This window comes from Oculina patagonica, chromosome 10, assembly GCF_052425735.1.
Source record: "Oculina patagonica isolate OP01 chromosome 10, crgOcupat, whole genome shotgun sequence".
In the NCBI taxonomy this organism is placed as follows: Eukaryota; Metazoa; Cnidaria; class Anthozoa; order Scleractinia; family Oculinidae; genus Oculina; species Oculina patagonica.
In genome coordinates this window covers 3,199,938-3,225,584 of record NC_135767.1, presented here as the reverse complement: position 1 = coordinate 3,225,584, position 25,647 = coordinate 3,199,938, and the positions used below count along the sequence as shown (strand labels likewise).

The 25,647-nt window shown below is 38.2% G+C and overlaps 2 protein-coding genes across 2 annotated transcripts; both read right to left on the bottom strand.

Moving 5' to 3' along the window:
* Nucleotides 1-5,375: 5,375 nt before the first annotated feature.
* LOC144628623 (C-reactive protein-like) lies at nucleotides 5,376-9,598 on the bottom strand. Its single transcript, XM_078486760.1, has 6 exons — nucleotides 9,568-9,598; nucleotides 8,609-8,768; nucleotides 7,828-8,042; nucleotides 7,013-7,052; nucleotides 6,518-6,755; nucleotides 5,376-5,854 (listed from the first exon to the last, which is right to left on the bottom strand). The coding sequence occupies exons 2-6, from the start codon at nucleotides 8,724-8,726 to the stop codon at nucleotides 5,467-5,469; spliced, it is 999 nt and encodes a 332-aa protein (XP_078342886.1). The 5' UTR covers nucleotides 8,727-8,768; nucleotides 9,568-9,598; the 3' UTR covers nucleotides 5,376-5,466.
* Nucleotides 9,599-16,933: 7,335 nt separating this feature from the next.
* On the bottom strand, nucleotides 16,934-24,842 carry LOC144628627 (serum amyloid P-component-like). The gene is made up of 5 exons (XM_078486765.1): nucleotides 24,464-24,842; nucleotides 23,536-23,750; nucleotides 22,301-22,334; nucleotides 17,893-18,130; nucleotides 16,934-17,321 (listed from the first exon to the last, which is right to left on the bottom strand). The coding sequence occupies exons 1-5, from the start codon at nucleotides 24,567-24,569 to the stop codon at nucleotides 16,934-16,936; spliced, it is 981 nt and encodes a 326-aa protein (XP_078342891.1). The 5' UTR covers nucleotides 24,570-24,842.
* Nucleotides 24,843-25,647: the final 805 nt, after the last annotated feature.

The following is a 25,647-nucleotide window of genomic DNA, read 5'->3' as shown; positions in this document are numbered from 1 at the left end:
TTCGTGCGACTGTGTAGCGCATATAACTAGTGTATGTAAACGATAATTTAAGATGTAAATGTAAAATGGGCCAGATGATAGATAACTGTTTCCATACTTTTCGGGGTTACTGTTTCTTCTTCAGTGGAAAATTTGAAACGACGTTAAAATCCCTATAAGACCGACATCTCTTTTAGACGAACTGAGTTTGAGCCGGTCCCGAAGTTACCCGTTTCAGAGAGGGTTGGCTGTACACAAAACCTTAGATGGCGTCGTTGGATCTGTCTCCCGTGAATGCTAAAAATATATATTCTGTGTAGTCTAGCCTGTAAACAGGCTCTCCTACTTTCTCCTGTGTAGGATTGGGCGAAATGAAAGCGGGAAGAAAAGGTGGGGAAGGGGTGGGGAAAAAGGGACCATATATTATTTATATGCAGTTGTAGTACCAGTCAAGGTAAACAATTTATAATAAAACGCCGAACATTTATGACTGTTTAGACCACGGTGTATATTGATGTAATTATAAAGGAAAGAGTGTTTTTCACTTCATTTGATTAAAGCTAGGTGAAGAAAAGTACACGTAATCAAAAGTTTGTTATGGACTTCTGACGTGATGCCATATTTATTTCTTCAAAATACAACAAGGCATTTATACCAAAGTAGCATTATTTAAAAAAAAATGAGCATAATTACAGTTGAGCATTATTTCGGACAAAAAACAAGCATTGCTAGAAGCATAAAATTCCCTTTTTACCAGCGTAATTGGAAGGGCCTCTGGTATTCAGTTAGAAAGAACTTGCATTCAAAAGATACCGCGTTCTAGAAACAAGTCACCCCGTTTTGGCTGCTGATATTTTCAAACTTTTGTGTGTTCAAAATACCATCAGATACCTCGTTCTAGATATCGTCTATTATTGAAATTCCGTTCTAGATCGGGAATCCAAAATCACGACCTCATTGGACGGCACAGAGCCGTTTTTGGGGAATACCCCAGCTTCCACAACTCCCTCCTAATGAAGTTCGCCTAGGGAATTGAGAATTAAGGTGATTATAATATGAGTTATTACTTTATATCACTTGTTGTTTGAAAACTTGAGTCGTATAATAATTACAACCGTCGTATTTACGAAGGAACTGACTGCGGATAATATTTGAAACTTAGACCGTCTTTGCACTAACAGCTTCCAAATCAACTCAAAAACACACCGGAAAACAGGTAAAAAACAAAATATTTATATGATGACTCAGATGACTATGATATTTTTAATACATTTGGGTCCCCTGACGGCGAGGCGCTCGTCCCTCCCCGCAAGCTCTGGCGGGGGGCACCTTCCCTTGTTTACGCCGGACCCCAACAAAATATATATATGGTCATATATATTTTTTTAACATTCACGGAAGACGGATCCAACGATAACATCTTAGATTTTGTTTTCACCTGTTTTGCCTTGACCTAATCAAGAACTTGGGCAAAGGTAAGAACAAAAAAATATAAAATAAAGCGAAGCAACGCAACAGAAAAACTTTAGACCCGGAAGTTAAAAGCGCTGTCATGCAACCATTTAGCAACTTTCTCAAACGGTGGCTACCTGAAGTGAAACTTAGGCTAAGTTTACACGGGACCGGTCCGGAACGGATCTGGTCCGATTTTCGGACCGGATAGGCCTTCTGTTTACACGGGACCGTTCTGGAACCGGTCCGGAACGGATCCAAAACTGGACCTGCAAAATAGCAGGTCCAGTTATGGATCCGTTCCGGACCGGTTCCAGAACGGTCCCGTGTAAACACCTGGATCGGTTCAAAATGGTTCAATGTAAACAGGTCCGGTTCGGTTCGGAACGGTTCCGGACCGGTCCCGTGTAAACGTAGCCTTAATTACATGTTCAGCCCAAAAATTTTTCATTTAGAGCTTATATTAATATAGCAATAATATGGTGCCTCAACCAATACTATACCAAAACGCAGGGTGCTATCTGGTCACGGCGGTTGTCGATTTCGTGTGCCGGAAGTTACGCAAGTGTGAAATACATTATCTGCATACCGCAGGACAAAGGGCCGACAAATCTCAAATAGCGGTTTTCGAAAAGAAAATTCGCCGGCCGTATCGATTTATCTACCACTGCTGCTGTCCGGAACAGATCCGGTCCGATTTTTGGAGCGGATAGGCCTTCTGTTTACACGGGACCGTTCTGGAATCGGTCCGGGACGGATCCAAAAACTGGACTGGACCTGCTATTTTGCAGGTCCAGTTATGGAACCGTTCCGGACCGGTTCCAGAACGGTCCCGTGTAAACACATGGATCGGTTCCAAACAGTTACGTGTAAACAGAGGTCGATCCGGTCAGGTCCGGTTCGGAACGGTTCCGGACCGGTCCCGTGTAAACGTAGCCTAGCTGGTTACAGTATAAAAAATTAATGACTGAAAAACGGCAAGGACAGGACCAACACCAGGTATCCGTCTTATAGAGGTCTTCAATAAGAGGGAGTTGACTCTACAACTGTTTTGCCTTAGCCTAATCAAGAGTTTGAACAAGGGTAAAAACTGGATAAAAAATATGAAACAAAGCCAAGCAATGCAACAGAAGAATTTCGACCCGGAAGTTAAAAGCGCTTTCATGCAACCATTTAACAACTCTCTCGAGCGGTGGCTTACTCAAGTGAAACTTAATTACAAGTTCAGCCCAAAAGTTTTTCATTCAGAGCTTATATTAAAATAATAAAAATAGTGCATCAACCAATAAACCCAAAAGCAGGGTGCTATCTGGTCACGGTGGTTGTCGATTTCATGTGCCGGAAGTTACTCAAGTGTGAATTAATTATCTGCATACCGCAGGACAAAGGGCCGACAAATCTCAAATGGCGGTTTTCGAAACGAAGATTCGCCGGCCGTATCGATTTATCTACCACTGCTGCTAAGCTTTAAGTTGATTTAAAGCAAAGTACTTCGTATTCCTGTTTACACTGATCAGTTAAGACTGGACTGTTTTCAAGAATGCATGGAAAAGAACTGTCACTTCAAGACGTGGAAATCAGTTACAAATAGCGCGTCAAGAAAATTGGATAACCAGCTTCGCCGAGGGCTTAGGTTTTGTCTTAAATGAAGAAAACAGGATTTATAATGTATCAGCGAACACCACGGTAAGCGAGTCTATGTTTTTATTTTACTCAGTTGACGTTCACATGGGGAAAATTAACCTTTGCGTGGAATGTTTACATAAAGTTGATAAGATCAACAATGTCACGGTCGGTTAAATTAACGAATTTTAAGCAACTTTGAGTTCTGAAAGCATCGCACTAAATCATTTCCCAAGGAAATCCTTTTAGTATCGAAAAGAACAATCATTTATCTGTCTAATACCAAATTTTCGGCCATTTATTTCGCTTCGCTCATACTTAAATAAAGCGATAAGTTTGACCTATTTTGAATTAAATCAAAAGTGTGTCAAATAAATTTAATTATATTTTGTAAATAAAAGGACTTCAAGAACCGAAATTGCTTTCGACGTACTAATTTGATGTTATTCTTCGATATTTAATAGGTATTTTTCTTCCAGAGTGCTTTATTTTTCGACGCGAAGCTAACAAACTCGGCATAAATTTTAAGCTCCGAAAGCGTCAATTTTGCTGGATTTTAGAATTATCGATTTTCTCGAAAACAAATCGATATTTAGCCAAACAAAGTATACTGTGATTTATTTCATATTAAGGCCTACCCATGGTAAGAGTATGAGCGAAATCCATTAAAAGGACTCTTGCCAAGAAGTTTCATTTTTGTGAGAAATTTGTGCACATGTCCTCTTAAGTTGTGATCATTGTAACTCCAACCGAAATATTCCATTTTTCCTTAAACGAAAGGAAAGAAATTGCCACTCAAAAGTTTCATTATAAAAACAACGCTTTTAGAATTGCCTGAAAATAAAAAACACTCAGACTTCAAAAGGAAACCACCGTAAAGTAACAAGTTGTGCAAGCCGTTTAAAGGAACTACGTCACGGACAACTCAACTTGAAAAATATTTTCGCTCATAAATCATCTTAATCTTCGTCAGTCAAAATTAAACCATCCTTGTAGATTTTCCGTTTTGTTTTACTCCTTTAGTTTTTTTTAATACCCCAGAAAACTACTGATTTGATGTTTCCTTCAATTTGAAAGTTATCAGAAAAACTGCAAAGATATTTCTTTAAACTCACTCATGATGTAACCTTTGATCAATTCCATCGTACAGAAAAAGGTTTATTAAATATGGAAAAAAACGTAACAACTAGATTTAATTTACCTTTGAGTTTTTGTGAGGAACGAACTTCGCAGTGGTATAACTTTGCAACCCATTAGAGCAGTTTTCAATTGAGTGTCGTAAAATCGAAACCAAAGTAGCCACTCAAGCCAATCACAAAGAACACAGACAATCCAGTAAACAAATTAAAACTCGAAGCAAATACATGCAGCCGGCACGAAGCGCGGGAAAACGTGCGCGAGCGCGTCATTATTGGTTTTGGTTTTACTTCTGATTGGCTGAGAAAGTGGCGCGATGGTTTTAAACCAATCACAAAGCGTAGTAATGCAAAACCAATGCAAACGCGAATTACTTTCGACACTAAAGTGAAAAACACTTTAAGAATAAACTCGTTAAATAATTAACAACTGAAAATCCCCTGGATCATTAACCTGATTAAGGTCACTGTAGAGATCGAGTCGCCATTATTGTCCGGCAAATGTAAGGATATGCGTGTCATTTTAAGTTAAGTCTGGCTCGTGTCAATAACAAATTTTAATTTTTCTCAATTAAATATATAACCCTAAAGCTACTAAATGCAGTTAACCCTCGATTAATTTCGACTTCTTTACATGGTTTTAATAGGAAAGGGGAAGGGGGGGGGGGGGCTCAAATTCTTGGAGCCCTTATATTTTTGGTGTGGAACTCGAACCACATCAAAACTAACAGCAACAACAACAACAACAACACACGTTTATTTACCTTGGGTTACAAGAATTACACAACCATAACCTTGAGAATTCCACTCAGAAAATATATAGGAGCTAATCTAGTTGAGCAGCTGGACTGTCAGACTTAAAATGGTTAGGTTATATTAGAACGAGCAAAGTCTTTTTGAAAACTGAAAAAGACTAGTTGTCAGCTTAACTAATGACCTTATTACTATATAACTGACTGAAACATTACATTTGTAATATTTAATCCTGTGTTATCTTACGTCCAAGGGAAACGTAATTTGGGGTAAAATTGCAGTGTTCTTCTTAGTGAAATAAATTCATAGGGAAGCGACTTTCGGTTCAAGTTGTTTAAAGGGAGATTACGTACACTGAAGTGTTAAAATGTCAAAAATGCCTTAGTGTGCTATAAAAACTCGTAGAAACAACACTAATCTACACTGTGTCTATTCGAATGATTTCATACAGATACAAAAGTGAACATTAGCTATCAAAAGTCAAAACATTTTCCATCTTTCATCAGGCATGCGCATGCACAGTTCATGGCAAGCAGGAAGCTGGAGACGTTTTGTACACATTTCCATGTAAGCCAGTCACGAAATCACTCCACCTCAGATAGTTGCCGACCCCATAGGAACAGTTTCCCGACATGTGTGAAATTTCGTCAGCCGTCAGAACTCTGTTCCACATGTTCACGCCATACATCTGGCCAATGAAGCTCTGATGCTGCTGAAAACTTCCCCCATAATTATCTTGATCTTGACCAAGGATAAAAATACCATTGTTGCCAATCACATGACCTGCTTCCATATCTTTGCCATTTTCTGAATTGTCGCCGTCAATGTAAAAGTTCCACGAGCCAGCGACGTTCTCCCATGTTACGCAGATGTGATACCATTGGTTATCATTGACAGCAGTTCCGATTTGTCTATGAGGATGAAAGACAACCAATTATTACATTGGCTGGTGGACGATATTGCTAGATATATAAATCCCTTACATTAAACAGAAAGTCAAGTAATTAAGAAAAGTCAGAAGTAATTGAACACGATATTTGTTGGCATCCTTTAATAATTCTAGCTATATAGCCCAGCATGAATAATATAATATCTCATAGGTTAACCCAAGCTCTAGCCTGCGTAGTAGGCGCCTTAGTTTCGAGCGCGCGTATGGGAAACGCGCTTTTCAACGCGCTAAATAACTACACAGGCGCCTGCTACGCAGGCTATCCAAGCTCGTGATTTTAAATCAATTTGAATCCTCACGTTGTTTCCCGGCCTTTATTTACAGCTCCTTAGTAAGCCTTTTCCAAGGTGCCTTTTACCTTTACTATAAAAACTACTCTAGTTGCACATCTAGTTGACATGTACAAAATATTGGTCAATCCCGAGTTGGTTCTCGCCTTCTTACAACACCTTATTTACGTCTGGTCGCCGTTTTAATTATTGCTGAAAAAGGTTACAGTATTTTAATCGAAACGTCCCATATTTTCAATGTTAGTCAGTGACAGCAATTGTTTTTTAGTTTTAAAACAATCATGCCTGGCTACAACAGTATTTTCACCCTAGCAACATATTATCAAGATATTTACTTATAATTATCCGCAATTATGAATGTAAAACTCGTGTAGTCGTGAATTCCAATTTCGTTGTCTACATCTGGAAGTGCGTAACTAAAGCTGGAACCGGCATCCCCTTGGTCAGCGGTTTTTAACCACAGGCAGACAGTTAAAGCGGTCAGCGGTGGCGCACAACGCTGCAGGTCAAATCTGATGTAATCTTTGACGGACTTTTCAGGAAAGGTAACTTGGAAGTTTGTTTCGTCAGTATCTGCAAGATGAACCAAGAGAAAGAAATTATAATTATTTGGCTATGGAACGACCCATGACAGAACTAGTTTCTACTAATTGTTCTCCTAAGCTCATTACACACTCTTTTAAAGAGATGGAAATGTAAATTTTCATTAACATATTTTTGACCATTTGTCAGTTGACAGTTAAGCCCTTAGTGTCGATTGCGAGTTCGAGGCTCGACTTCTCAGTTGAAATTTTGCGCCACTGGCAGTTTCAGTCAAAAATTTACATAACCTGTTGATGATGGTGGACAAGGTCTGGTGCACATTGAGCCCTAGAGTAAATTAAAGTAAACAATAGTTTAGTAAACATAAAAACAAACAAACAAACCGTGATGCTTGATTTGATAAACGAAAAAACAACAACAAAAACTTAAATCTAGCTTGCCGAGGGTAGCTACGCGAAAACTAATAATTGATCAAGACAATAATAAGGCCCTTTGCACGACCCGGTCACATCGTACAAAATCAGCCATGATGGAACGCAAGGTACGCAGAGGGAAATTCAAAACAAAGGAGGTGAAGCTTGACTGGTGCGAATGGCTTTGTTCTGAATATTCCACTGCATGTTTTTTTCGGTCCAGCATGGGCGTTTTTGTACCATATGACCGGGTCGTGGAAAAGGGCCTATTTTGTTGTCTTTGTTGTTGATAGGCTCAAGATAAAGTTTGTCAATTATGTGGTATGTACTATCTAACCCCCCCCCCCCCCCATTCCCCCAAATTCCGACGGTGCAGAACGTACATGTAAGTGAAACCAAAAGGGCATTTTTTCTCTGAAAAAAAAAATACATTTTACTGTTTTGTAAATGAATTGAACCATTGTTTGACACAAAACTGAGAAGCCTCCGTTTCGTCAAGCCGAGAGTCCTTATCAATGTGTCTCACCCCCTTGAAGTCATCGCAAAATATCTTACTTAGCCCAAAACAATACTCAAAACATAATTTCGACCCCCTAAAATACCCTGGCACTTCCTGTCACTGTTATACCTAAAAGACCTTCTTCCCCTGCAGAGCAATTACGTTTTTTTTTCTTTTTCAATTTACTCACCTTGTCTTCGTAATATTTAAATCCCGGTTTTCTCACCAAGCTACCAGGACACATTTTGTCCGTAGCGTCGTTTATCTCACACACGTGGTTAGCTGATGTTGATTTGTACTCATAGTTGTATGATAAACAGCGTGGAGCCTGAAGGCATAACTCATGACATTCTGGAAATAAGTTGACATTGTGGGTGGAGAACACGTGACCAATGAGAGCGTGCCCTGAGGGAAAATTGAATCACAGATTTTGATAAGCCACCTTAAAAGTTTTTGAAACGGGTCAGAAATATAAATTATCTTAGATCAAAGTTTCTTGCGATTGGCCTAAATTACTTATGCAAACGTCAAGGAATAATATGCATTAAATATTCAAAGATTTGAAAGGATTATTGCCTTTTCAAATGAAGATTTAACTATGACAGAATTAAAATGCTTGCGTTGTCATTTCATACAAATATATAAATAAATGTAGAAGATTCAAAGGTTTTGGGTTTGTAGGAAACCCGATGCGGCAAGTGCAGAATCCCTTCTGAACTAACCAACAATATCATTGCTTTTCTCTCTATTAGTAAAGGTTAGCCTCAAAATACTTCCCTAGCTTTGCGCCAAAATTCAGCAATTCCTACGTGTTGTGCGCCAGAACCCGTACTTTCTCAAAGTCGTTCGCTTCACGTTTCTGGTTTAGATTGTGTGAGTTCGACGTGTAGGGCAAATCTAACCAGAACACGGCACAGCCCAGCGTAATACCGCGCTTCCAAATTTGTATATGCTTTAAGGAAAGTTTGTACCTTCAGTTGCAAGGAATTTCCTGGATTTTTTCGCGCAGGAAGGTTGAAGATATTCAGCATTTGTACTTTTACAAAGAACCAGCTTCAGGATAAACAGAGCGATTGATAGCCTCATCATGTTGTTGCCACTTTCTCGGGTATAGTGTTACATCTTACAAGCCTGTAATAAAAGTAGTACACAAACAAGTCAGACGTGTAGCTGTTAGCTTTTACTTCCCGAAGTTATTTTCGTCTCGTCAGTAGATGGGGCAATCCAGAATCTAACGAATCTGTCGTTTAAATTTTGAATTCATAGACTGGATAGGAAAATAAATGCAGATGTTAAAAATCCAGAATCAAGCAATCTGAATCTTTTGATCTGATAACAACAATATGAGAATACAGATTTTTTTCTACGGGCAATTAATATTCCCATTTTCTTTATAAGAACGTGCACCATTTTAAGCGCCGGAAAAGTGGCAATTTTTGAATTTTGCGACAGAAATTTCCTTAACTTTAAGTGGATTCGAATTTGGAAGAAAAAAAACATTTTGCGATTTATAACATGGCAAACAGAAACGTTTAAGTGCAAATATTATAAAAGCACTAAAGAATGACTAACACACTGCAAATCAGTGAAATTAACACTCAAAACAAGTGCAAAAATAACACTGAAAATTAAAACTACTTGACGAAGGTCTATATGATATAGTAGATTAGTAACGTAACTGCAAGTATACATTCAGAGTTGCACGTAAATTAAAAATCAAATTTGACTAGTAAAATTTACGTTGAAAAGGCAAAAATGAAAAAATATAATAAAAGTGAAAATAAAGGATAATACAATTTTCTTTCAACGTCGCATACTGAAACATTTTCAAGAACGCGTGTCTATCGGAGTACTGTGCTTTTAATTATATTGACAAGTCAAGCTTCAATAAAAAGCAGGGGAACAAAAAAGGCAAATAAACTAAACTAACCTTAGTTAGCGCTAGCGCGCCCCACCAAACCACTGCCAAACGAATTATGTAATCACATGAAACGAAATATCAGACTGAAAATCCATGTCGAGTACTTACTTAACTAAGAGTAAACTATGAATTAATAATAATATATTATTACACATGAAAAGAAGTGTTCGATCAATTGTTTGAGTTATGACAATCGACAAGGCATGAACTCATTAGCAGAAAAAACACTGAACTTCTGAATTAACTTTTCGCAATAGGCTCCAGCTTATTTTTTGCATTTGACCTTTATTTCTATAAAGAACAGACAGTCAAATTAAGAATCAGTAGGAAGCTTCTTTGTCAGAATTTTCGTGAATTTTTTGACATCTGTTAGCGTGGGAATGTTTCCCACTGTAGTTTTCTTTACCTAGCCTGCTCTAAGAACTTATAAATTGTAACAGAGGAAGTTATTGCAAAACAATAAAAAACATACTAAAACAAAGTAAAACTGTGGGTATATGGCTAAACAATGTCATAAGAATTAAGTAAGGGGCTTTAGTTCCGATACGATTATGGTAATTCTAGCGGAAATTCTCCATTTTCCTTGAACGAAAATAACGGAATTAGCCCATAAAAGTTTCATAAAAAAACAATGTTATCTGAAATGCAATGATAAAATCTCAGACTTAAAAAAGTTTTGATAATGAGAACACCGTAAAGTAGCAAGTCTTCCGAGAAGCTTTAACTGGCTGAATGATATAAACTTAACCTTTCATGTACAGAAAAAGATTTATTTAAATATGAAATAACGTTACAAATAGATTTTATTTACTTTCAAAGTTTTGGTGTCGAACGAATTTCTCCAGTGGCGGATCCAGGGGATCCGTGAAGCCTTGGAACCCCGTATTTTTTATTTTATTTTTTTGAAAGCCCATCCAGTACCCAGAACTCAGAGATTTTTTTGTTTGCCGACTGGCACGGACAAACGAGATGCCTGCCAATCCCTCACCCGCTCCCAGAAAATTGTCAGGCACTTGACACTGACAAATCCAGGTTCCAAACGCGTGCCACACTCTGTTCTTTAATCACACTATCCTACACTCGGTCACTGCCCAAGGGAACACATTTACAGCTGCCTCGTCCCCAGGCGTCCTCCTCCTTGGTAGTGCACGGTTCGCTTGGTGTTGTGGGACTGACGTACACGGTTTGCTTGGCGTTGTGGGCCTGATGCAGACGCTCTCTAACCATCAACCCCCGCGCTCCCTTTTTCCCGCCTTACCGCCTTTGCCGTCCGGCCGACCGGTGCCTGGGGACGAGGCAGCATTTACAGTTTGCTCGATGAGCTCGAAGACTCAAAATACACAATCGCACGTTTGCATGGTTTCTATAAAAAAATACAAAGAATTTCAAGCTGAAATATACTGCCAAAAAACACTAGTGTAGACGGTCAAGAAATATTTACGAAACACGCTTGAACCTATTTAAACTTCCATACACAGGGAAAAAAAACTTTGCACTGACATTGTCGCCCACTTATCATGGCGGCCATTTCACTACATGTGTTTCCACCACACAGCGCAGGTATCAACACTAATCTAGAGCGTGAAACAGCTGTACAATGCATAGACAAAATACTTGAGCTTATATACAGTGAGTTCCTTATGGAACTCATGTTATCTGAGAGCAGCGTATTGATTTCGTGCTAGATTATTGCGGGCCCAAGAGAGGCCCGCAACCCTAATCTTGACAGTGACCAGCGGATTGCGTTTTACGCGTGCGCGCCACGTTAATAAAAGGCAAACAGAAAACGGAAGTTGAAAATTTTGTTCTTCCACTAAGAACGATCGGAATGCGAAAAATGTGTCAATCACGACAGTTTGTCGTAACACCGGAAGAGAAAAATCTGTTCTCCAAGAACGATTGTCACATAAGATCTAGGCTCCTGTCACATGGAAGATTGCAAACATTACAATTTGCAGACTTGTATTACAGGTGTTGCTTTTGAGAAAATTTGCTCTGATTGTATCACACATAAACCACGGCAAAGCGAATGATTCCAACAACGGTTATTCTCGAGAAATTCGTTATAACACTGACAACATAGCGAGTTTATCGACCGAGAAAAACACATCTCAATTCACACCGCGTGCTCGTCTACACTTCAAAAAAACTGTCAATCAAAAAACAACTCTGACTGGTTCGCGGCCGGTTGGAGGCAATTAAGCGTGACGCGTTACTCGGAATAATTGTCTTTTGTCCAGTGATTTATCATTAATCGCGCCACGTTAATAAAAGGCGAGCACAACATAGCGAGTTTACCGACTGAGAAAAATCACTTCTCAATTCACACCGCGTGTTCGATTACACTTCCCAAAACGATAAAAACATGCATTCCTTGCTTGATGCGTTACTCGGAATAATTGTCTTTTGTCGATTTTATCATTTATTTATTGACACTGCCATCTAAAATTACAATGTACGCACTCTCGTACAAGTACCTTTTCTAAGTGCGTCAAGGCCCACACTTTCTAACCTGTGGTTACCACTAGTTTTAGTCTTATTTGGGAGGTAGGTTCCTTATGGAACTTATGTTATCTGAGGGCAGCATATTGACCTCGTGCTTTTTTTTCTGTCTTATTTGGTTGGTGAAATCCTTATGGATTTCATGTTATCTTAGGGCCTCCTTCTAGATTGTTAAGTCTTGCTTGAGTGGTGAGTTCCTTAAGGAACTCATATTATCTGAGGGAATACAATACAATACAATACAACAACAACAACAATTTATTGAGGTATTTCCATAAAAATACATGGCATTACCTACTTACACTTAAGAAATTATAAAGCTATATAACATAGAATCAGAAATAAAACAAAAATGCGATTTTATCATTTGGAAAATAAAGTTTCATGTCTAAGAGACACTGCTTGAAAAACAAAAGCAGCAGTTGAATGTGTCATACACTTAGCAATAAGGTGTGACTTTGCAGAAATGTCACACCAGCTTGTTTACAGGTATTCCACCTAAATTAGTTGGAGAAAAAAAAAATAATGGTAATAAGTGAATAAATAAATAAAAATGTATAAGTCAGGATGATGAGATAAAATCTAAAGTAGTTATTATATATACAATATGCTGTACAATAAATGAGTTGATACTACTAAAATTAGGTTAAAAGGCCCGAAAGGTCAATTTTCATTATACTATTTTTAAAGGCCTTAAAAGATCTGTTGGTTCTGTACGAATCTGGAAGTAAGTTCCACAGCTTTGGCGCTAGGCAACGCCACGATTTGAGGCCGTAGGTGGTGGTGTTGACCCTTGGCTGTTTCAGGATGTCGGTTCCTCTCAGATCGTATCTGACGTCTCTAAAATCCAATAACTTTTTAATGCTCTTGGGAGCGTGATCGTTATTAATTGCTTTAAAAACCGTACAAACTATTTTTGCAAGTCTTTGACTTAGCAATGAGGGTAATCCTATCTTATTGAGCAATTCATGGTAATGCATTTGTTTTTCATTAAAAACGAATCGGAGGGCACGTTCGTTAACTTTTTCCAGTTTTGCAGTGGCACTTTTACTGCAGAAGTGCCAGGTCTCTGAGCAGTAGTTGAAGTGGGGAATAATGAATGCAAAATAGATGTTCTTTCTTGTTTCAAATGGGAGTATCTTCTTCGTGCGCTTGAGTACGGCAACTTGCTGAGAGACTTTTCTGCATACTTTGGCTACATGCTTGTCAAATTTCAGTTTATCGTCTACTGTCACTCCTGGTTATTCTGTCTTACCTACTTGGGTGGTGAGTTCCTTTTGGAACTCACGTTATCTGAGGGCAGCATATTGACCTCGTTTTGGATTATTTTGTCTTACTTGGGTGGTGGAATCCTTATGAAACTCATTTTATCTGTGGGCAGCATATTGACCTTGTGCTATATTATTCTGTCTAACTTCGATGGTGAGTTCCTTATGAAACGCGTGTTATCTGAGCGCAGCATATAAACCTCGTGCTAGTTTATATGTCTTATGTCGGTGGTAAGTTCGAATTAATTAATTCCTTATAAAACTTATGTTATCTGAGAGCAGCATATTGACCTCGAGCTAGATTATTCTGTCTTACCTGGGTTATGAGTTCCTTATGGAACTCTTGTTATCTGTGGGCAAAATATATTGCTCTCGCCCGAGTTTATTCTGTCTTTCTTTGCTGGTGAGTTCCTTATGAAACTTTTGTTATCTGAGCGCAGCATATAAACCTCGTGCTAGTTTATATGTCTTATGTCGGTGGTAAGTTCCTTATGTAACTTATGTTATCTGAGAGCAGCATATTGACCTCGTGCTAGATTATTAAGTCTTACTTGGTGGTGAGTTCCATAAGGAACTCATGTCATCTGAGGGCAGCATATTGACCTACTGCTAGGTTATTCTGTCTAACTTGGGTGATGAGTTCCTTATGAAACTTTTGTTATCTGAGCACAGCATATAAACCTCGTGCTAGTTTATATGTCTTATGGTGGTAAGTTCCTTATGGAACTTATGTTATCTGAGAGCAGCATATTGACCTCGTGCTACATTATTCTGTCTTAGTTGGGTAGCGAGTTCCTTATGGAACTCATGTTATCCGAGGGCAGCATATTGACCTCGTGCTAGATTATTCTGTCTTAGTTGGGTAGTGAGTTCCTTATGGAACTCATGTTATCTGAGGGCAGCATATTGACCTCGTTATAGATTATTAAGTATAACATTGGTTTTGAGTTTTATATGGAACTCTTGTTATCTGAGGGCAGAATATCAACCTCGTTCAAGATTATTATTTTTTCTTTGGTTGGTGTGTTCCTTGTGGAACTCGTGTTATCTGAGGGCAGCATATTGACCTCGTGCTGGATTGTTGTGTCTTACTTGGGTGGTGAGTTCCTAATGGAACTCTTGTTATCTGAGGGCAGAATAATTATTTACTTAGTGCTAGATTATTCTGTCTTACTTGGGCGAGAGATATGTTCAGAAATGCACGCAACGACGAAAAAGACGAAGTCGAACATTGGAGAGACTTAAGTTGTGAGGATGGTACCGCGAAAGCGGCGAATTCGGCGAAAACGACGAAAATGGCGAATTTTGCAAAATTTCGCCAAGGGTCGAAATCTGGGGTAGAAGAGGAATTATTGGAACTGACTTATTCATTATTCCTTCAAATTTTTCACGACTTATTCATTATTCATTTTTAGATTTTTCTTGTTATTCATTATTTCCTATTTCCTAAATTAAGTGGCCATTTACTTTTTATAATGTGGGGGTGGGATCTGATCGACAGTGCCTGTAAAATACAATGGCCTTCCCTCGTGATCAGATATTTTTACCCTACTCTTCCCTTCGTAATCCTAAATGTTTTAAAAGAATCCCCCCCCCCCAAAAAAAAAATGACAAGTAAAACGTATCAAGCTCAATTTAGAATATCAGAAAAAATTGCAGTTTAAAGTGATAAGAAAAATATTGCTATTGCATTGATTGTTTATATTGTGTCAATTACTTTTGGTCAGTTTTATTTGCAACCAAATAGTTAGTGGGATTGACTTGATGCTGCTCGGTACAAAACAAAGTAGGGGGGTCTGGGGGGCCTGCTCCCCCGGGAAAATTTTCATTTTTAGAACCCCAGAAACGCTATTTTAGGCATTCTGGTAAAAGTTTTGCACTATTTTAGATGCCATCTTACTATTATTTTGCGTGTCCCTCCCCCTCACACACCCTCCCCCCCCTTGAAGCCATATTTTTTTGGTCTGGCGCCCCTCGAATTCCACCCCCTCCCCCCACCTCATTAAAAATAAACGGTCCCTAAAGTATCGGTGTATGCATCATAAAATAATGCAAACATATCAGATTCCCTCAGATTCGACCCAGGCCACAGTTGTTCAAAAGATAGATAACGCTATCTACCGGATAAATCACTATCCGGTGGATAGCGCAGTTTTGTTTGTTGACTGACTTATCCATTGAATAGCGATTTTTCCGGTGGATAGTGTTATCCACTCTTTGAACAACTAAGCCCAGATCTACACCTTTCTTTACTGCAAATTAAACATTGCTTACTTTTTCTTATGTCTGATCAGTCCTGTCAGTCTCTACCGTTTATCACGACTTCTCTTCTTCTTTTTACCCATTGGCAATTCTTGATCGATCCTTTTCTCGACCCTTTCTCCTGTTCCGTTGAAAGACCACTCTTTATTTCAACCGTGTAATTGTAAACACTGCCGAAAATTCGCTTTCATGGGTTGAAGATCATTTTACATAAAAAATTATATAGCACGGTAGAAAACCGCTATTCATTATTCCTTTACTGGAAATGACTTATTCATTATTCCAAGCATTGAAACCTAAATATTCCTTATTTATTTTCTGTTTTAGCCCGTTATTCATTATTCATTATTCTCATTTCACCTCCGAGTCGAAAGTCGAATATCGCATATGCGGCGAATTCGAAACGACGAATTTGAAGAAAATGACGAATTTGGCGAAATTTCGCCAAAGTCGGACATTTGAGAGACTTAGTAGGTATTAGGAAAGCGGCGAATTCGACGAAAATGACGAATTTGGCGAAATTTCTGACTTGATTGACATTTCTGTATTATAGCATGGCAAATTTCCCATAATGGAGCCCGTTCAGCGAATTAACCAAATTATACCATAAGGGTTTCTGATAATATATGGTTGCTTGGTTGTACTGTTGTTTAATATCTACTTCTACAGACAACGCGACAGAAAAGATCAAAAGTGAAAGTAACAACAACAACGACGACAATAAAATACGTTTATTTACCTTGGTTTACATGAAGTCTTATATACAAGGATTGCCCTATTAGCTTATGATACGAGTGCATTATTAAGCAGTCATGCTCAAATGGTTGATGATAAAAAACGGACTCGTATTGCGTAAAGTATAACTAAATCCCGTGTTTTCGAACCTTCAAGGGAAATGCAATTTGGGGGAAAATTGCAGTGTTAGACTTATTGAAGCATGTCCATATGGAAATGACTTTTGGTTGGGGTGATATAAGGGTTTACACTGAAGGTGCAACATTGTCAAAATGCACTGAATGCGCATCCTTGGTTTTTTTAAATGTCAAAATGTTTACAAATGCCTTAGTGTGCTATAAAGCTCTTAGAACCAACACTTGAGGTAGGGAAACGATTCTCGGTTCAAGTTGTTAGGGAATTTACAATGAAGGTGTACATGTAACAGTGTCAAAAATGCCTAAGTGTGCTATTAAACTCTTGGAATTAACACTACAAGAATTGTCTAATAATCAACGTTGTACATGTGTCTATTCCGATATTTTTATACAGATATAAAATTTAACATAAGTTTTCAAAGGTCAAAACGTCTTCCGTCAGACATCATCAGGCATGCGCATCACAACAGTTCATGGCAAGCAGGTAGCTGGAGACGTTTTGCGCACATTTCCATGTAAGCCAGTCACGAAATCACTCCACCTCAGATAGTTACCGACACCGTAAGAACAGCTTTCTGACAAGTGTAAAATTTCTTCTGCCGTCAGAACTCTGTTCCACATGTTCATACCATACATCTGGCCAAAGAAGCTCTGATACCACTGAAATTCACCTCCATAACTATCTTGATCTTGACCAAGGATAAAAATGCCATTATTCTCGATCACATGACCAGTCTTCAAATTATCGCCATTTACAATAAGTGTGCCGTCAATGTACAAGTTATAGGAGCCAGCGGTGTTCTCCCAGGTTGTGCAAACATGTCGCCACGTACCATTTTTGACAGCAGTATTCATGCGTCTACAAGAAGATAACTGTTATTATTGATAATTGAAAATTATTGAAATAGACAACAGATGATATAAAATTTCAATCCCCTTCGCGCTCTGGTTGAAGGTATTCGGCAGCGTCCACCCATAGGTAAATTGTAAATGCTAAATTAACCAATCAGAGCATGTGCTTTTTATTAAGGTTATCTAAACATTTTGATTTTTTTTCTTATATTAATTTACAACACAAAAGAACTACTTCTTACAACATGGAAGTACTACTTACAACACGAATGCGTGCTCTTGATTACAGTAAACATTACTCACAACACGGTACAAACACTAACAATGCTTAAAATACTCACTATGCTTTTAAATTGTGCCAACTAAATCTGCAATTACACAAAAAGACAAATTCCCCGTAGCTTGCTAGTTCTTGCTATTACCTGCTTAGGAAGATTGTTGGACCTTATTAAAGAATTAAAACGCGGAAAGCGTTCCCCGCTATTTCTTCAGCATCGTATTTTTATTTTTCTACAGCTAGCCTATTTGGTTCAATATAATTCTTTCCCGAAAATGATTTTTTTAATGATGATATTTACCGCTTTTCACCGGCAATAAAGAATTTCAAATCCATGTAATTACGCAGTACAATTTCGTTGTCTTCGTTTGGAATTGTGTAGCTAAAGAGAGTGTCGGATCTTCCATCATGAGCAACTTTTAACCACAGGCAGACAGTGAAAGCGATCAGCGGTGGCGCACAACGCTGCAGATCAAATCTGACGTAATCTTCGACGGATCTGCGTGGAAAGGTAAGTTGAAAGTTTGTTCCTTCCACATCTGCAAGAACCAAGAGAGGCAAATATATATAAAATAATTTGCCTTTTACACCTTTCTGTGTAAAGAAATGGTCAAAACTATTGTACTCAGACAGGTTCCACCACTCTTCAAAAAAAAACAAAAAACAGTTGGTCTCTTGAAGCTCCTACCCCCCCCCCCCCACCCCCGCCCCCCAAAAACCTTTAAAGATGGTGGCTTGTTTGTATAACTCTAGCTCCTTGATTAAGCATCGTCTTCGCGTAACGCGGCATCTCTTGAAGGAGTAGTCGTGAAGCATGGAGGTTGTAACAATTTCATTAATGACTTTCTCAGTTTAGGAGGTTGACAACAGTTTCCAGCACTTTTCAGCTCTTATGCTTTGATAGGTCAGTGCTTTAAATATTTATCCGTTGCTACAAATATGGTCTCAAACACCGCTCCGAGGAAATTGTCCAACTTTGCAAAAAGTTGTATCATAACATGCTAATCAATATTTAATAATTAAAAATGGGTATCACCGTTCTCGTTTTTGAGATAAAAGCATTTAAAGCGAAAATTAAGGGTGTTTTTAACAGGTTATACCGTAAAATAATAATTGCACAAACAAGATATAAAATAAATAAAATTAAATAATTAAGTACGATTAAATAATTCTACGGCTCGAATATTACACCTTTCAGTCTAAAATTTGGCATAAAGTATCTCTGTCTGATTCTTTATAACCCTGCATTTTTGGTTTTGATGAAAATCTTTCATGAGCCGAGAAATTTGCAATTCAGTGAAACGTGCCCATACATTGCTCTGTAAAAATTAAACAAATGCCATTAAATAATTCTACGGCTCGAATATTGCACCTTTCAGTCTAAAATTTGGCATGAAGTATCTCTGTATGACTCTTTATAACTCTACGTTTTTGTTTTTGATGAAAATGTTTCGAGAGCCAAGAAATTAGCAATTCTGTTCAAAGTGCCCATACATTGCTCTGTAAAATTAAATAATTAAGTACGATTAAATAATTCTACGGCTTGAATATTACACCTTTCAGTCTAAAATTTGGCATGAAGTATCTCTGTTTGACTCTTAATAGCCCTACGTTTTGATTTTTGATAAAAATCTTTCAAGAGTTGAGAAATTTGCGATTCTGTGATGTACCTATACATTGCTCTGTAATTATGTAAATCATCTCTGTGATTAAATAATTCTCGCTCGAATATTACACCTTTCATTCTAAAATTTTACATGAAGTATCTCTGTTTGACTCTTTAAACCCCTACGTTTTTGTTTTTGAGGTAAATCTTTCAAGAGCCGAGAAATTTGCAATTCTGTGCAACGTGCCCATACATTGCTCTGTAAATAATTCACTAAATAATTAAATAAGTCCCATTAAATAATTCTGCGGCTTGAATATTATACCTTTCAGTCTAAAATTTGGCATGAAGTATCTCTGTTTGACTCTTTAAACCCCTACGTTTTTGTTTTTGCTGTAAATCTTTCAAGAGCCGAGAAATTTGCAATTCTGTGCCACGAGCCCATACATTGCTCTGTAAATTAGTTCAATAAAGAATCAAATTAGTACCATTAAATAATTCTACAACTTCAATATTACACCTTTCAGTCTAAAATTTGGCATGAAGTATCTCTGTATGACTCTTAATAACCCTACGTTTTTGTTTTTGGTGTGAATCTTTCAAGAATCGAGAAATTAGCAGTTCTGTGCAACGTGCCCATACATTGCTTTGTAACTGCATATATATAAATCATTCGTTACGCTTGAATATTTACGCTATATACAGGGCAGAAATTTGGTGGGCATTATCTCTGTACGATAGGCTAAAACAGGGCGATTTGGGGGGTTTTGCTTACCCATGCCCGAGTTATAAAACATTTTTTTTACAGCGCGTCCAAATATAATGTTTAAATAATCAAAAGAAAATACTCTGTATTGCAGAAAGTTACGATAGCTCAATTGGTAGAGAGCACTTCTACAGAAGTTGTGTAAGCCCCGGTCGTTGGTTCAAATCCGAACAGAAACAATTATTTTGTTACTTTTTTTCTAGGTTTTTTTTAAAAATCAGTATGCCGTTTCATTTAAAATTTAAAGGTTGAACAAACGCAACAGTTGATTTGGATATTAGTGTGTTAAGATCGAACGCCGGCTATTTCAGCAAGACTTCATCCGCTGAAGTCAATGGAATAAGAACGCTTGAAGTGTACAAAAAACACCAGTGTTTTGCATTCGTCTCACTTGCTATGAAAACGCACATCTAACTATCTTCACTGCGTACGAGCAATAGTCTCGCTTATTTAGTTATCAAAAAGTTTAATGCACGAGCAAAAGTTTGGTTTACCTAATTGTCTAAAAGTTTAATGCGCGAGCAAAAGTCTCGCTTACTTTGTTGTCTAAAAGCTTAATGCGCGAGCAAAAGTCTCGCTTATTTATGTCTAAAAATTGAATGCGCGAGCAAAAGTCTCGCTTATTTATGTCTAAAAATTTAATGCGCGAGCAAAGTCTCGCTTATTTATGCCTAAAAATTTAATGCGCGAGCAAAAGTCTCGCTTATTTGTTTTTCTAAAGATTTAATGCGCGAGCAAAAGTCTCGTATATAAAGCTGTCTTAAAGTTTAATGCTCGAGCTGAAGTCTCGCTTATAAGCTGTCTTAAAGTTTAATGCGCGAGCAAAAGTCTCGCTTATTTATGTCTAAAAATTTAATGCGCGGGCAAAACTCTCGCTAATTTATTTGTCTAATAGTTTAGTGTGCGAACAAAAGTCTCGTTTATTTAGTTGTCTTAAAGTGTAATGCGCGAGCAAAAGTCTCGTTTACTTAGTTCTCTAAAAGTTTGACGGGCGAGCAAACGTATCGCTTATTTAGCAAAAGTCTGGCTTATTTACGTTAAACTTGAATGCGAGCAAAGTCTCGTTTACTGCTATCTTTGTTGTACATCAAGAGGCAGCATCTTGCTTCTTCATATTCCCAAAACTTTCTAACCTTTATTTCAGTTAGCCAGAGTCCTGTTTATTGACCTCGAGAGAGTACGAGGAATAGTCTCGCTTGCTTTTATTGTTTGCATAGAGTCAGCATAAACCTCGCTGGCTTTAATTGCATCTTAGTTGTTTGCCTTGAGGGAGCAAAACCTCGTTTTTGTTTTAAACTTTAATTGCTCATTTTCCTTATACATAATACACGTCACCTTTGATGACGAGAAAGACGCATTTGCTGTGATTAAAAAAATGGTATGTGGTGAAGGACCACCACCGTACATTGTTACAGAAGTGCACCGCTTCCAAATCTAACGTTCACACTGGTGCACATCTCATACATCAACTCCTATGTTCTGCTCCTTATATAATTATTGTCTCCATAAACAGGCTCCGTGCCCAGTATGGTATTAGGATAACCTCTTATATGCAATTCATGTGTTTAGCAGGCCGAGGGTCCACGTGTTTGTCACTTCCAGAAAAAGCAGTACTGCTCTTGTCTACCCGTTAACTAATGTGGCGTGCATGTTATCTTTCTTACTGGATGCATGGTCTTGGAGAGTCAATAACAGTGAAACAATATATAATAACGTCATTACCCACGACGAAAATCACAAAAACGGTATTGCACTTATCTTGTTTGTGCGGTTGCCCCTAGATAAATAAATAATTAAATAAATAAATAAATAAATAAATAAATAAATAAATAAATAAATAAATTACCTTTATTTAGACGGTAAGGATTAAAGCTATAAGCTTGCGGGGCCGTGTATTCCTGATCGAATTGGAATTTGAAAGTGTTGGTTTTTGTGGAGGAAGGAAAACCGGAGGACCAGGAAAAAGACCCTCGGAGCAAGGACGAGAACCAACAACAAACTCAACCCACATATGACACCGGGCCGGAATCAAACCCGGGCCACATTGGTAGGAAGCGAGCGCTCTCACCACTGCACCATCCCTGCTGCACGCTTCACGCTTACTCCTTCTATTGATGCCGCGTTACGCGAAGACGACGCTTAATCAACCACCGTTGCTATGAAAACTAGTGACGTCAAGAAAATAACGTCATTTTGTTTATCAATGATTGTGAATTTGTTTGTTGCCATTTTTGTAGCAGTAACACATACATATTTGTAGCACTGACCCATCTTTAAAACAGAGCGTTGCAAAAATAAACAGACAATATTAAATAATCAAACGAAATTTGAACAAACCTCGAGGAGGACACTGCCAACCACAAGTTGCATCCTAGATTAATATGAAAAAAATAATTATGTCAGTTTTAAAAAGACATAAAAAGTGTTCTACAAAGAACAGGAGTGTTTACAAACTCCACCATGAAAACGGCTATGAGTATAAGAAAATATTTAAATTGCACCCGCAAAAGGTAGCGCAGGACTGTGATGTAGCCATTTTCGAAAAAAAGAATTGATCCAATCAGAATAATAGGTTTCATCAGATCAGATCAACTCCGTTCCCTCGCTTGCGTTAAGTTGCAATATGAATGCTTGTGCATGGCTTAGCCTCAACATCAAGCCTAATTTAAAAACACTTTTTGTTAAAAAAAAATAACTTCTTCCAAGCAATGGCGAAACAGCTGTTCAATCCACTTCCATCCTCGTACCCAGGGCCTTCCTTCCCTTTGACGAGCGGTCGGGAAACGAGCGATCCTGGAAAGTTCTGATTGAAAGACCGAAAATATTGGACTTCCGGTTAAATTACCCAGGCCTGGCTTTCAAAGGCATGGCCAACTAACTTTTTGTTGTGAAGAAATTATTCAACATGACACGAGCGTGGGACAAAGAAAAAAATCTGAGTCCCCGACGGGAATCGAACCCATGGCCTCCCAGATACCGGTTGGGCGCTCTAACCAACTGAGCTACGAAACGAGCGATCCTGGAAATCATCATTTACCATCTTTATTATTTACTACACATTTGATGATTTCTACATTGCTGATCCTAGCAGTATGCAGGACGCGTGTCACATATCAACCTAGTAAATGGCCCAACTCACAACGAGTCTCTCGTAGCTCAGTTGGTTAGAGCGCCCAACCGGTATCTGGGAGGCCATGGGTTCGATTCCCGTCGGGGACTCAGATTTTTTTCTTTGTCCCACGCTCGTGTCATGTTGAATAATTTCTTCACTATTTATCACCGAGCTTGAAATTTACCATCTTTATTATTTACTAACTTTTTGTTGTTTACTTTTGGCCATTTTCATTGTGTTTAAGGCCAATCAAATTCGATCCTGCAACGGAACTGTCGAGAGTTGCTCGTTTTGTCAAGTTTGCACAGTAGTGAACGAAGACCCGATGTACGAGATTGATCTACTCCATTAATGTGCACAACGGGTTTGTACCAATTGTGTCTATGTTACTATAGCCTAAAAAAGTTTATAATAATTTTTATTTATGTATAGCACTTCAAAACGTCGTTTACTCGATCACCTTGTCCTCATAGTACTTGTATCCTGTCGTTTTAACCATGTCATGAGGGCACATTTTTGCTGTAGCGTCATTGATCTCACACACGTGACTCGATGAAGGCGACGATACTTGATAATTGTATGATAAACATCTTGGATGCTCTGAGCACAACTTATGGCAGAATGGATAGGAAGACACTTGCTGGGTCGAGAATGTGTGTCCAGAGAGGATGTACCCTGATAGAGAAAGGAAAATAATACAAGTTTAGGAAAATCTACACGGGAATGTGATGTTTTCTATCATGCAAAACATTGAAGTTCGGATAAGAGCGGTTATACAAAATAGTAAAATAAATTTGGTTCATTCCAGTTTCTATGGAAACAACGTTGACAATATCGTGACTATTTACTCACTCACTATCCACTCGACAGCGGGGGAAGGCGGAGCTCGGAGGGGGGTTTAAGGCGGCTAGGTTAGCTCCTCCCACCTGGAGGGCACCGATAGTTGAATCCATTACCACATATATATTTTATGAGAGGCTCTGCCAGAAAGGGGTACCCCTTTCTGGTAAGTATCTAAAAGAAGGTACAGTATCCTCCCGCGTTTATTATGAAAACTCAAGGAACCTTTTCCAATTTCCCCTTAGGTTGTTATTCCTTATTAATTTTACCCTCAATTACTCGAGCCCCCAAACGGTTGATATCTCGAACCTTTTTCAAGGATTTCCCCAGAAAACGTTCCAGTTATCGGGATTCAACTTTTTCCATCGAAGGTATATGAAGTGGCTTCCTTGTCTGTTAAAAATGGTTTAAAAAAGGGTAAGGGTTTGAACCTCGTGGCAGAGCGTCCATCCTATTCCTAACGTCTCCAAAGACCCCCTTTCCCCCTCCCCCCTTTTGCTTCGCTCCCTGACTAAGCTTGCAGTATATATAGCTTAATTCTAGAATACCTTCAGTGGCAATAAACGTCCTTTCACTTGAACATGTCAATTGTTTTGTGTTGACAGTTTCTATGATCATCAACAGTAAAATGTTCGCAGTAATAGTTGTCCTCATCGTAAATCGTAGAATCCACACACTTTGAAAAGAAATAAGAAACAAAATTCCTGACTTACATCAACAAAACTAAACAGTTCGCTGCAAAAATAGAAAAAAATCGATTTCTCTTTATTTTTTGTCCACAAATAACTTTTAGGTTAGATATGAAAGGCAATGTAGATTAAAATTTTAAAAAGCCGAGAAAAACATATTTTGCCCATGCAGGCAGGCAATAGTCAAATATGGCCAAGCGCAAGCCTTAGAATATAAATTTAAACCGAGTCTGTTAAGGTGGATTTAAGGTGGAAGGTGAATTTTTAACGTGCGTAAACGTGCGTGAAAAAATTTACTCAAGTGTCTCTAAGTTTTTCAAGCACGTAAACGCGCGTTAAAAATTACAGTGGAAATCCACCTTTAGATTGACTTTCAGCTAACAACGTACTGAATTATATATGATGTTTTGTTTTCAGCTTAAAGGTTGTGTCTATGAATTTCGACCATGTTATTTCGTTGACTTTGGTGCCAAAGGATTTTTTGTCTTGATTTTTCAGTTTCGGTCAAGTCTTTCTGAGGCTGACGATGTTCGGTCTTAGGCCAATCTTGAAAGTCCCCTAAAAAAATTCCCCTGGTTCCGGTTAGATTACTTTACACCTCAAAGAATAATCAAAATCAGTAATAACGTATGAGGACACTGATGTACAAACTACACTTAAATAATTAAGCAACTTGAATTGTTTCACTTTGAGATAATTATTTGAAAGCAAGGAATTTGCTTATCAATACAAAGATTAGTTAATACAATGGCTTTTTAGAAAAAGAACGGCTTCTCTTTTAACAAACCCCCACGACGTCGAAAAAACAAGCAACGGTCTTAATTGTTTACTTTTGATGTTTTCGTTAAGTTTGGTTATTTCAGCGGCGCTCACATCATGTCACATGCACAAAACCGCTAGAATTACTGACCGAAGCCGATTTTCAGATATAATGTACAACATCATAAAAGGGTCTAAAGCCGAAGTTTAGAGAAAATTGGATTTATGGCATCTGACGATCGAAAAATATATCTGAATTTCATTACTAAATTAGGAATTTTTCC

Excerpts from the sequence above, each read along its gene's own strand:
- LOC144628623 (XM_078486760.1), bottom strand. The coding sequence starts at position 8,726 with ATGATGAGGCTATCAATCGCTCTGTTTATCCTGAAGCTGGTTCTTTGT. Across the intron at positions 8,043-8,608 it reads GAAATTCCTTGCAACTGAAG|GGCACGCTCTCATTGGTCAC; the intron begins GTACAAACTTTC and ends ATTTTCCCTCAG. Across the intron at positions 6,756-7,012 it reads TTGTCCACCATCATCAACAG|ATACTGACGAAACAAACTTC; the intron begins GTTATGTAAATT and ends TTCATCTTGCAG.
- LOC144628627 (XM_078486765.1), bottom strand. The coding sequence starts at position 24,569 with ATGAGGACAACTATTACTGCGAACATTTTACTGTTGATGATCATAGAA. Across the intron at positions 22,335-23,535 it reads ACAAGTACTATGAGGACAAG|GATGCAACTTGTGGTTGGCA; the intron begins GTGATCGAGTAA and ends ATATTAATCTAG. Across the intron at positions 17,322-17,892 it reads TTTATTGCCGGTGAAAAGCG|ACGCATGAATACTGCTGTCA; the intron begins GTAAATATCATC and ends ATCTTCTTGTAG.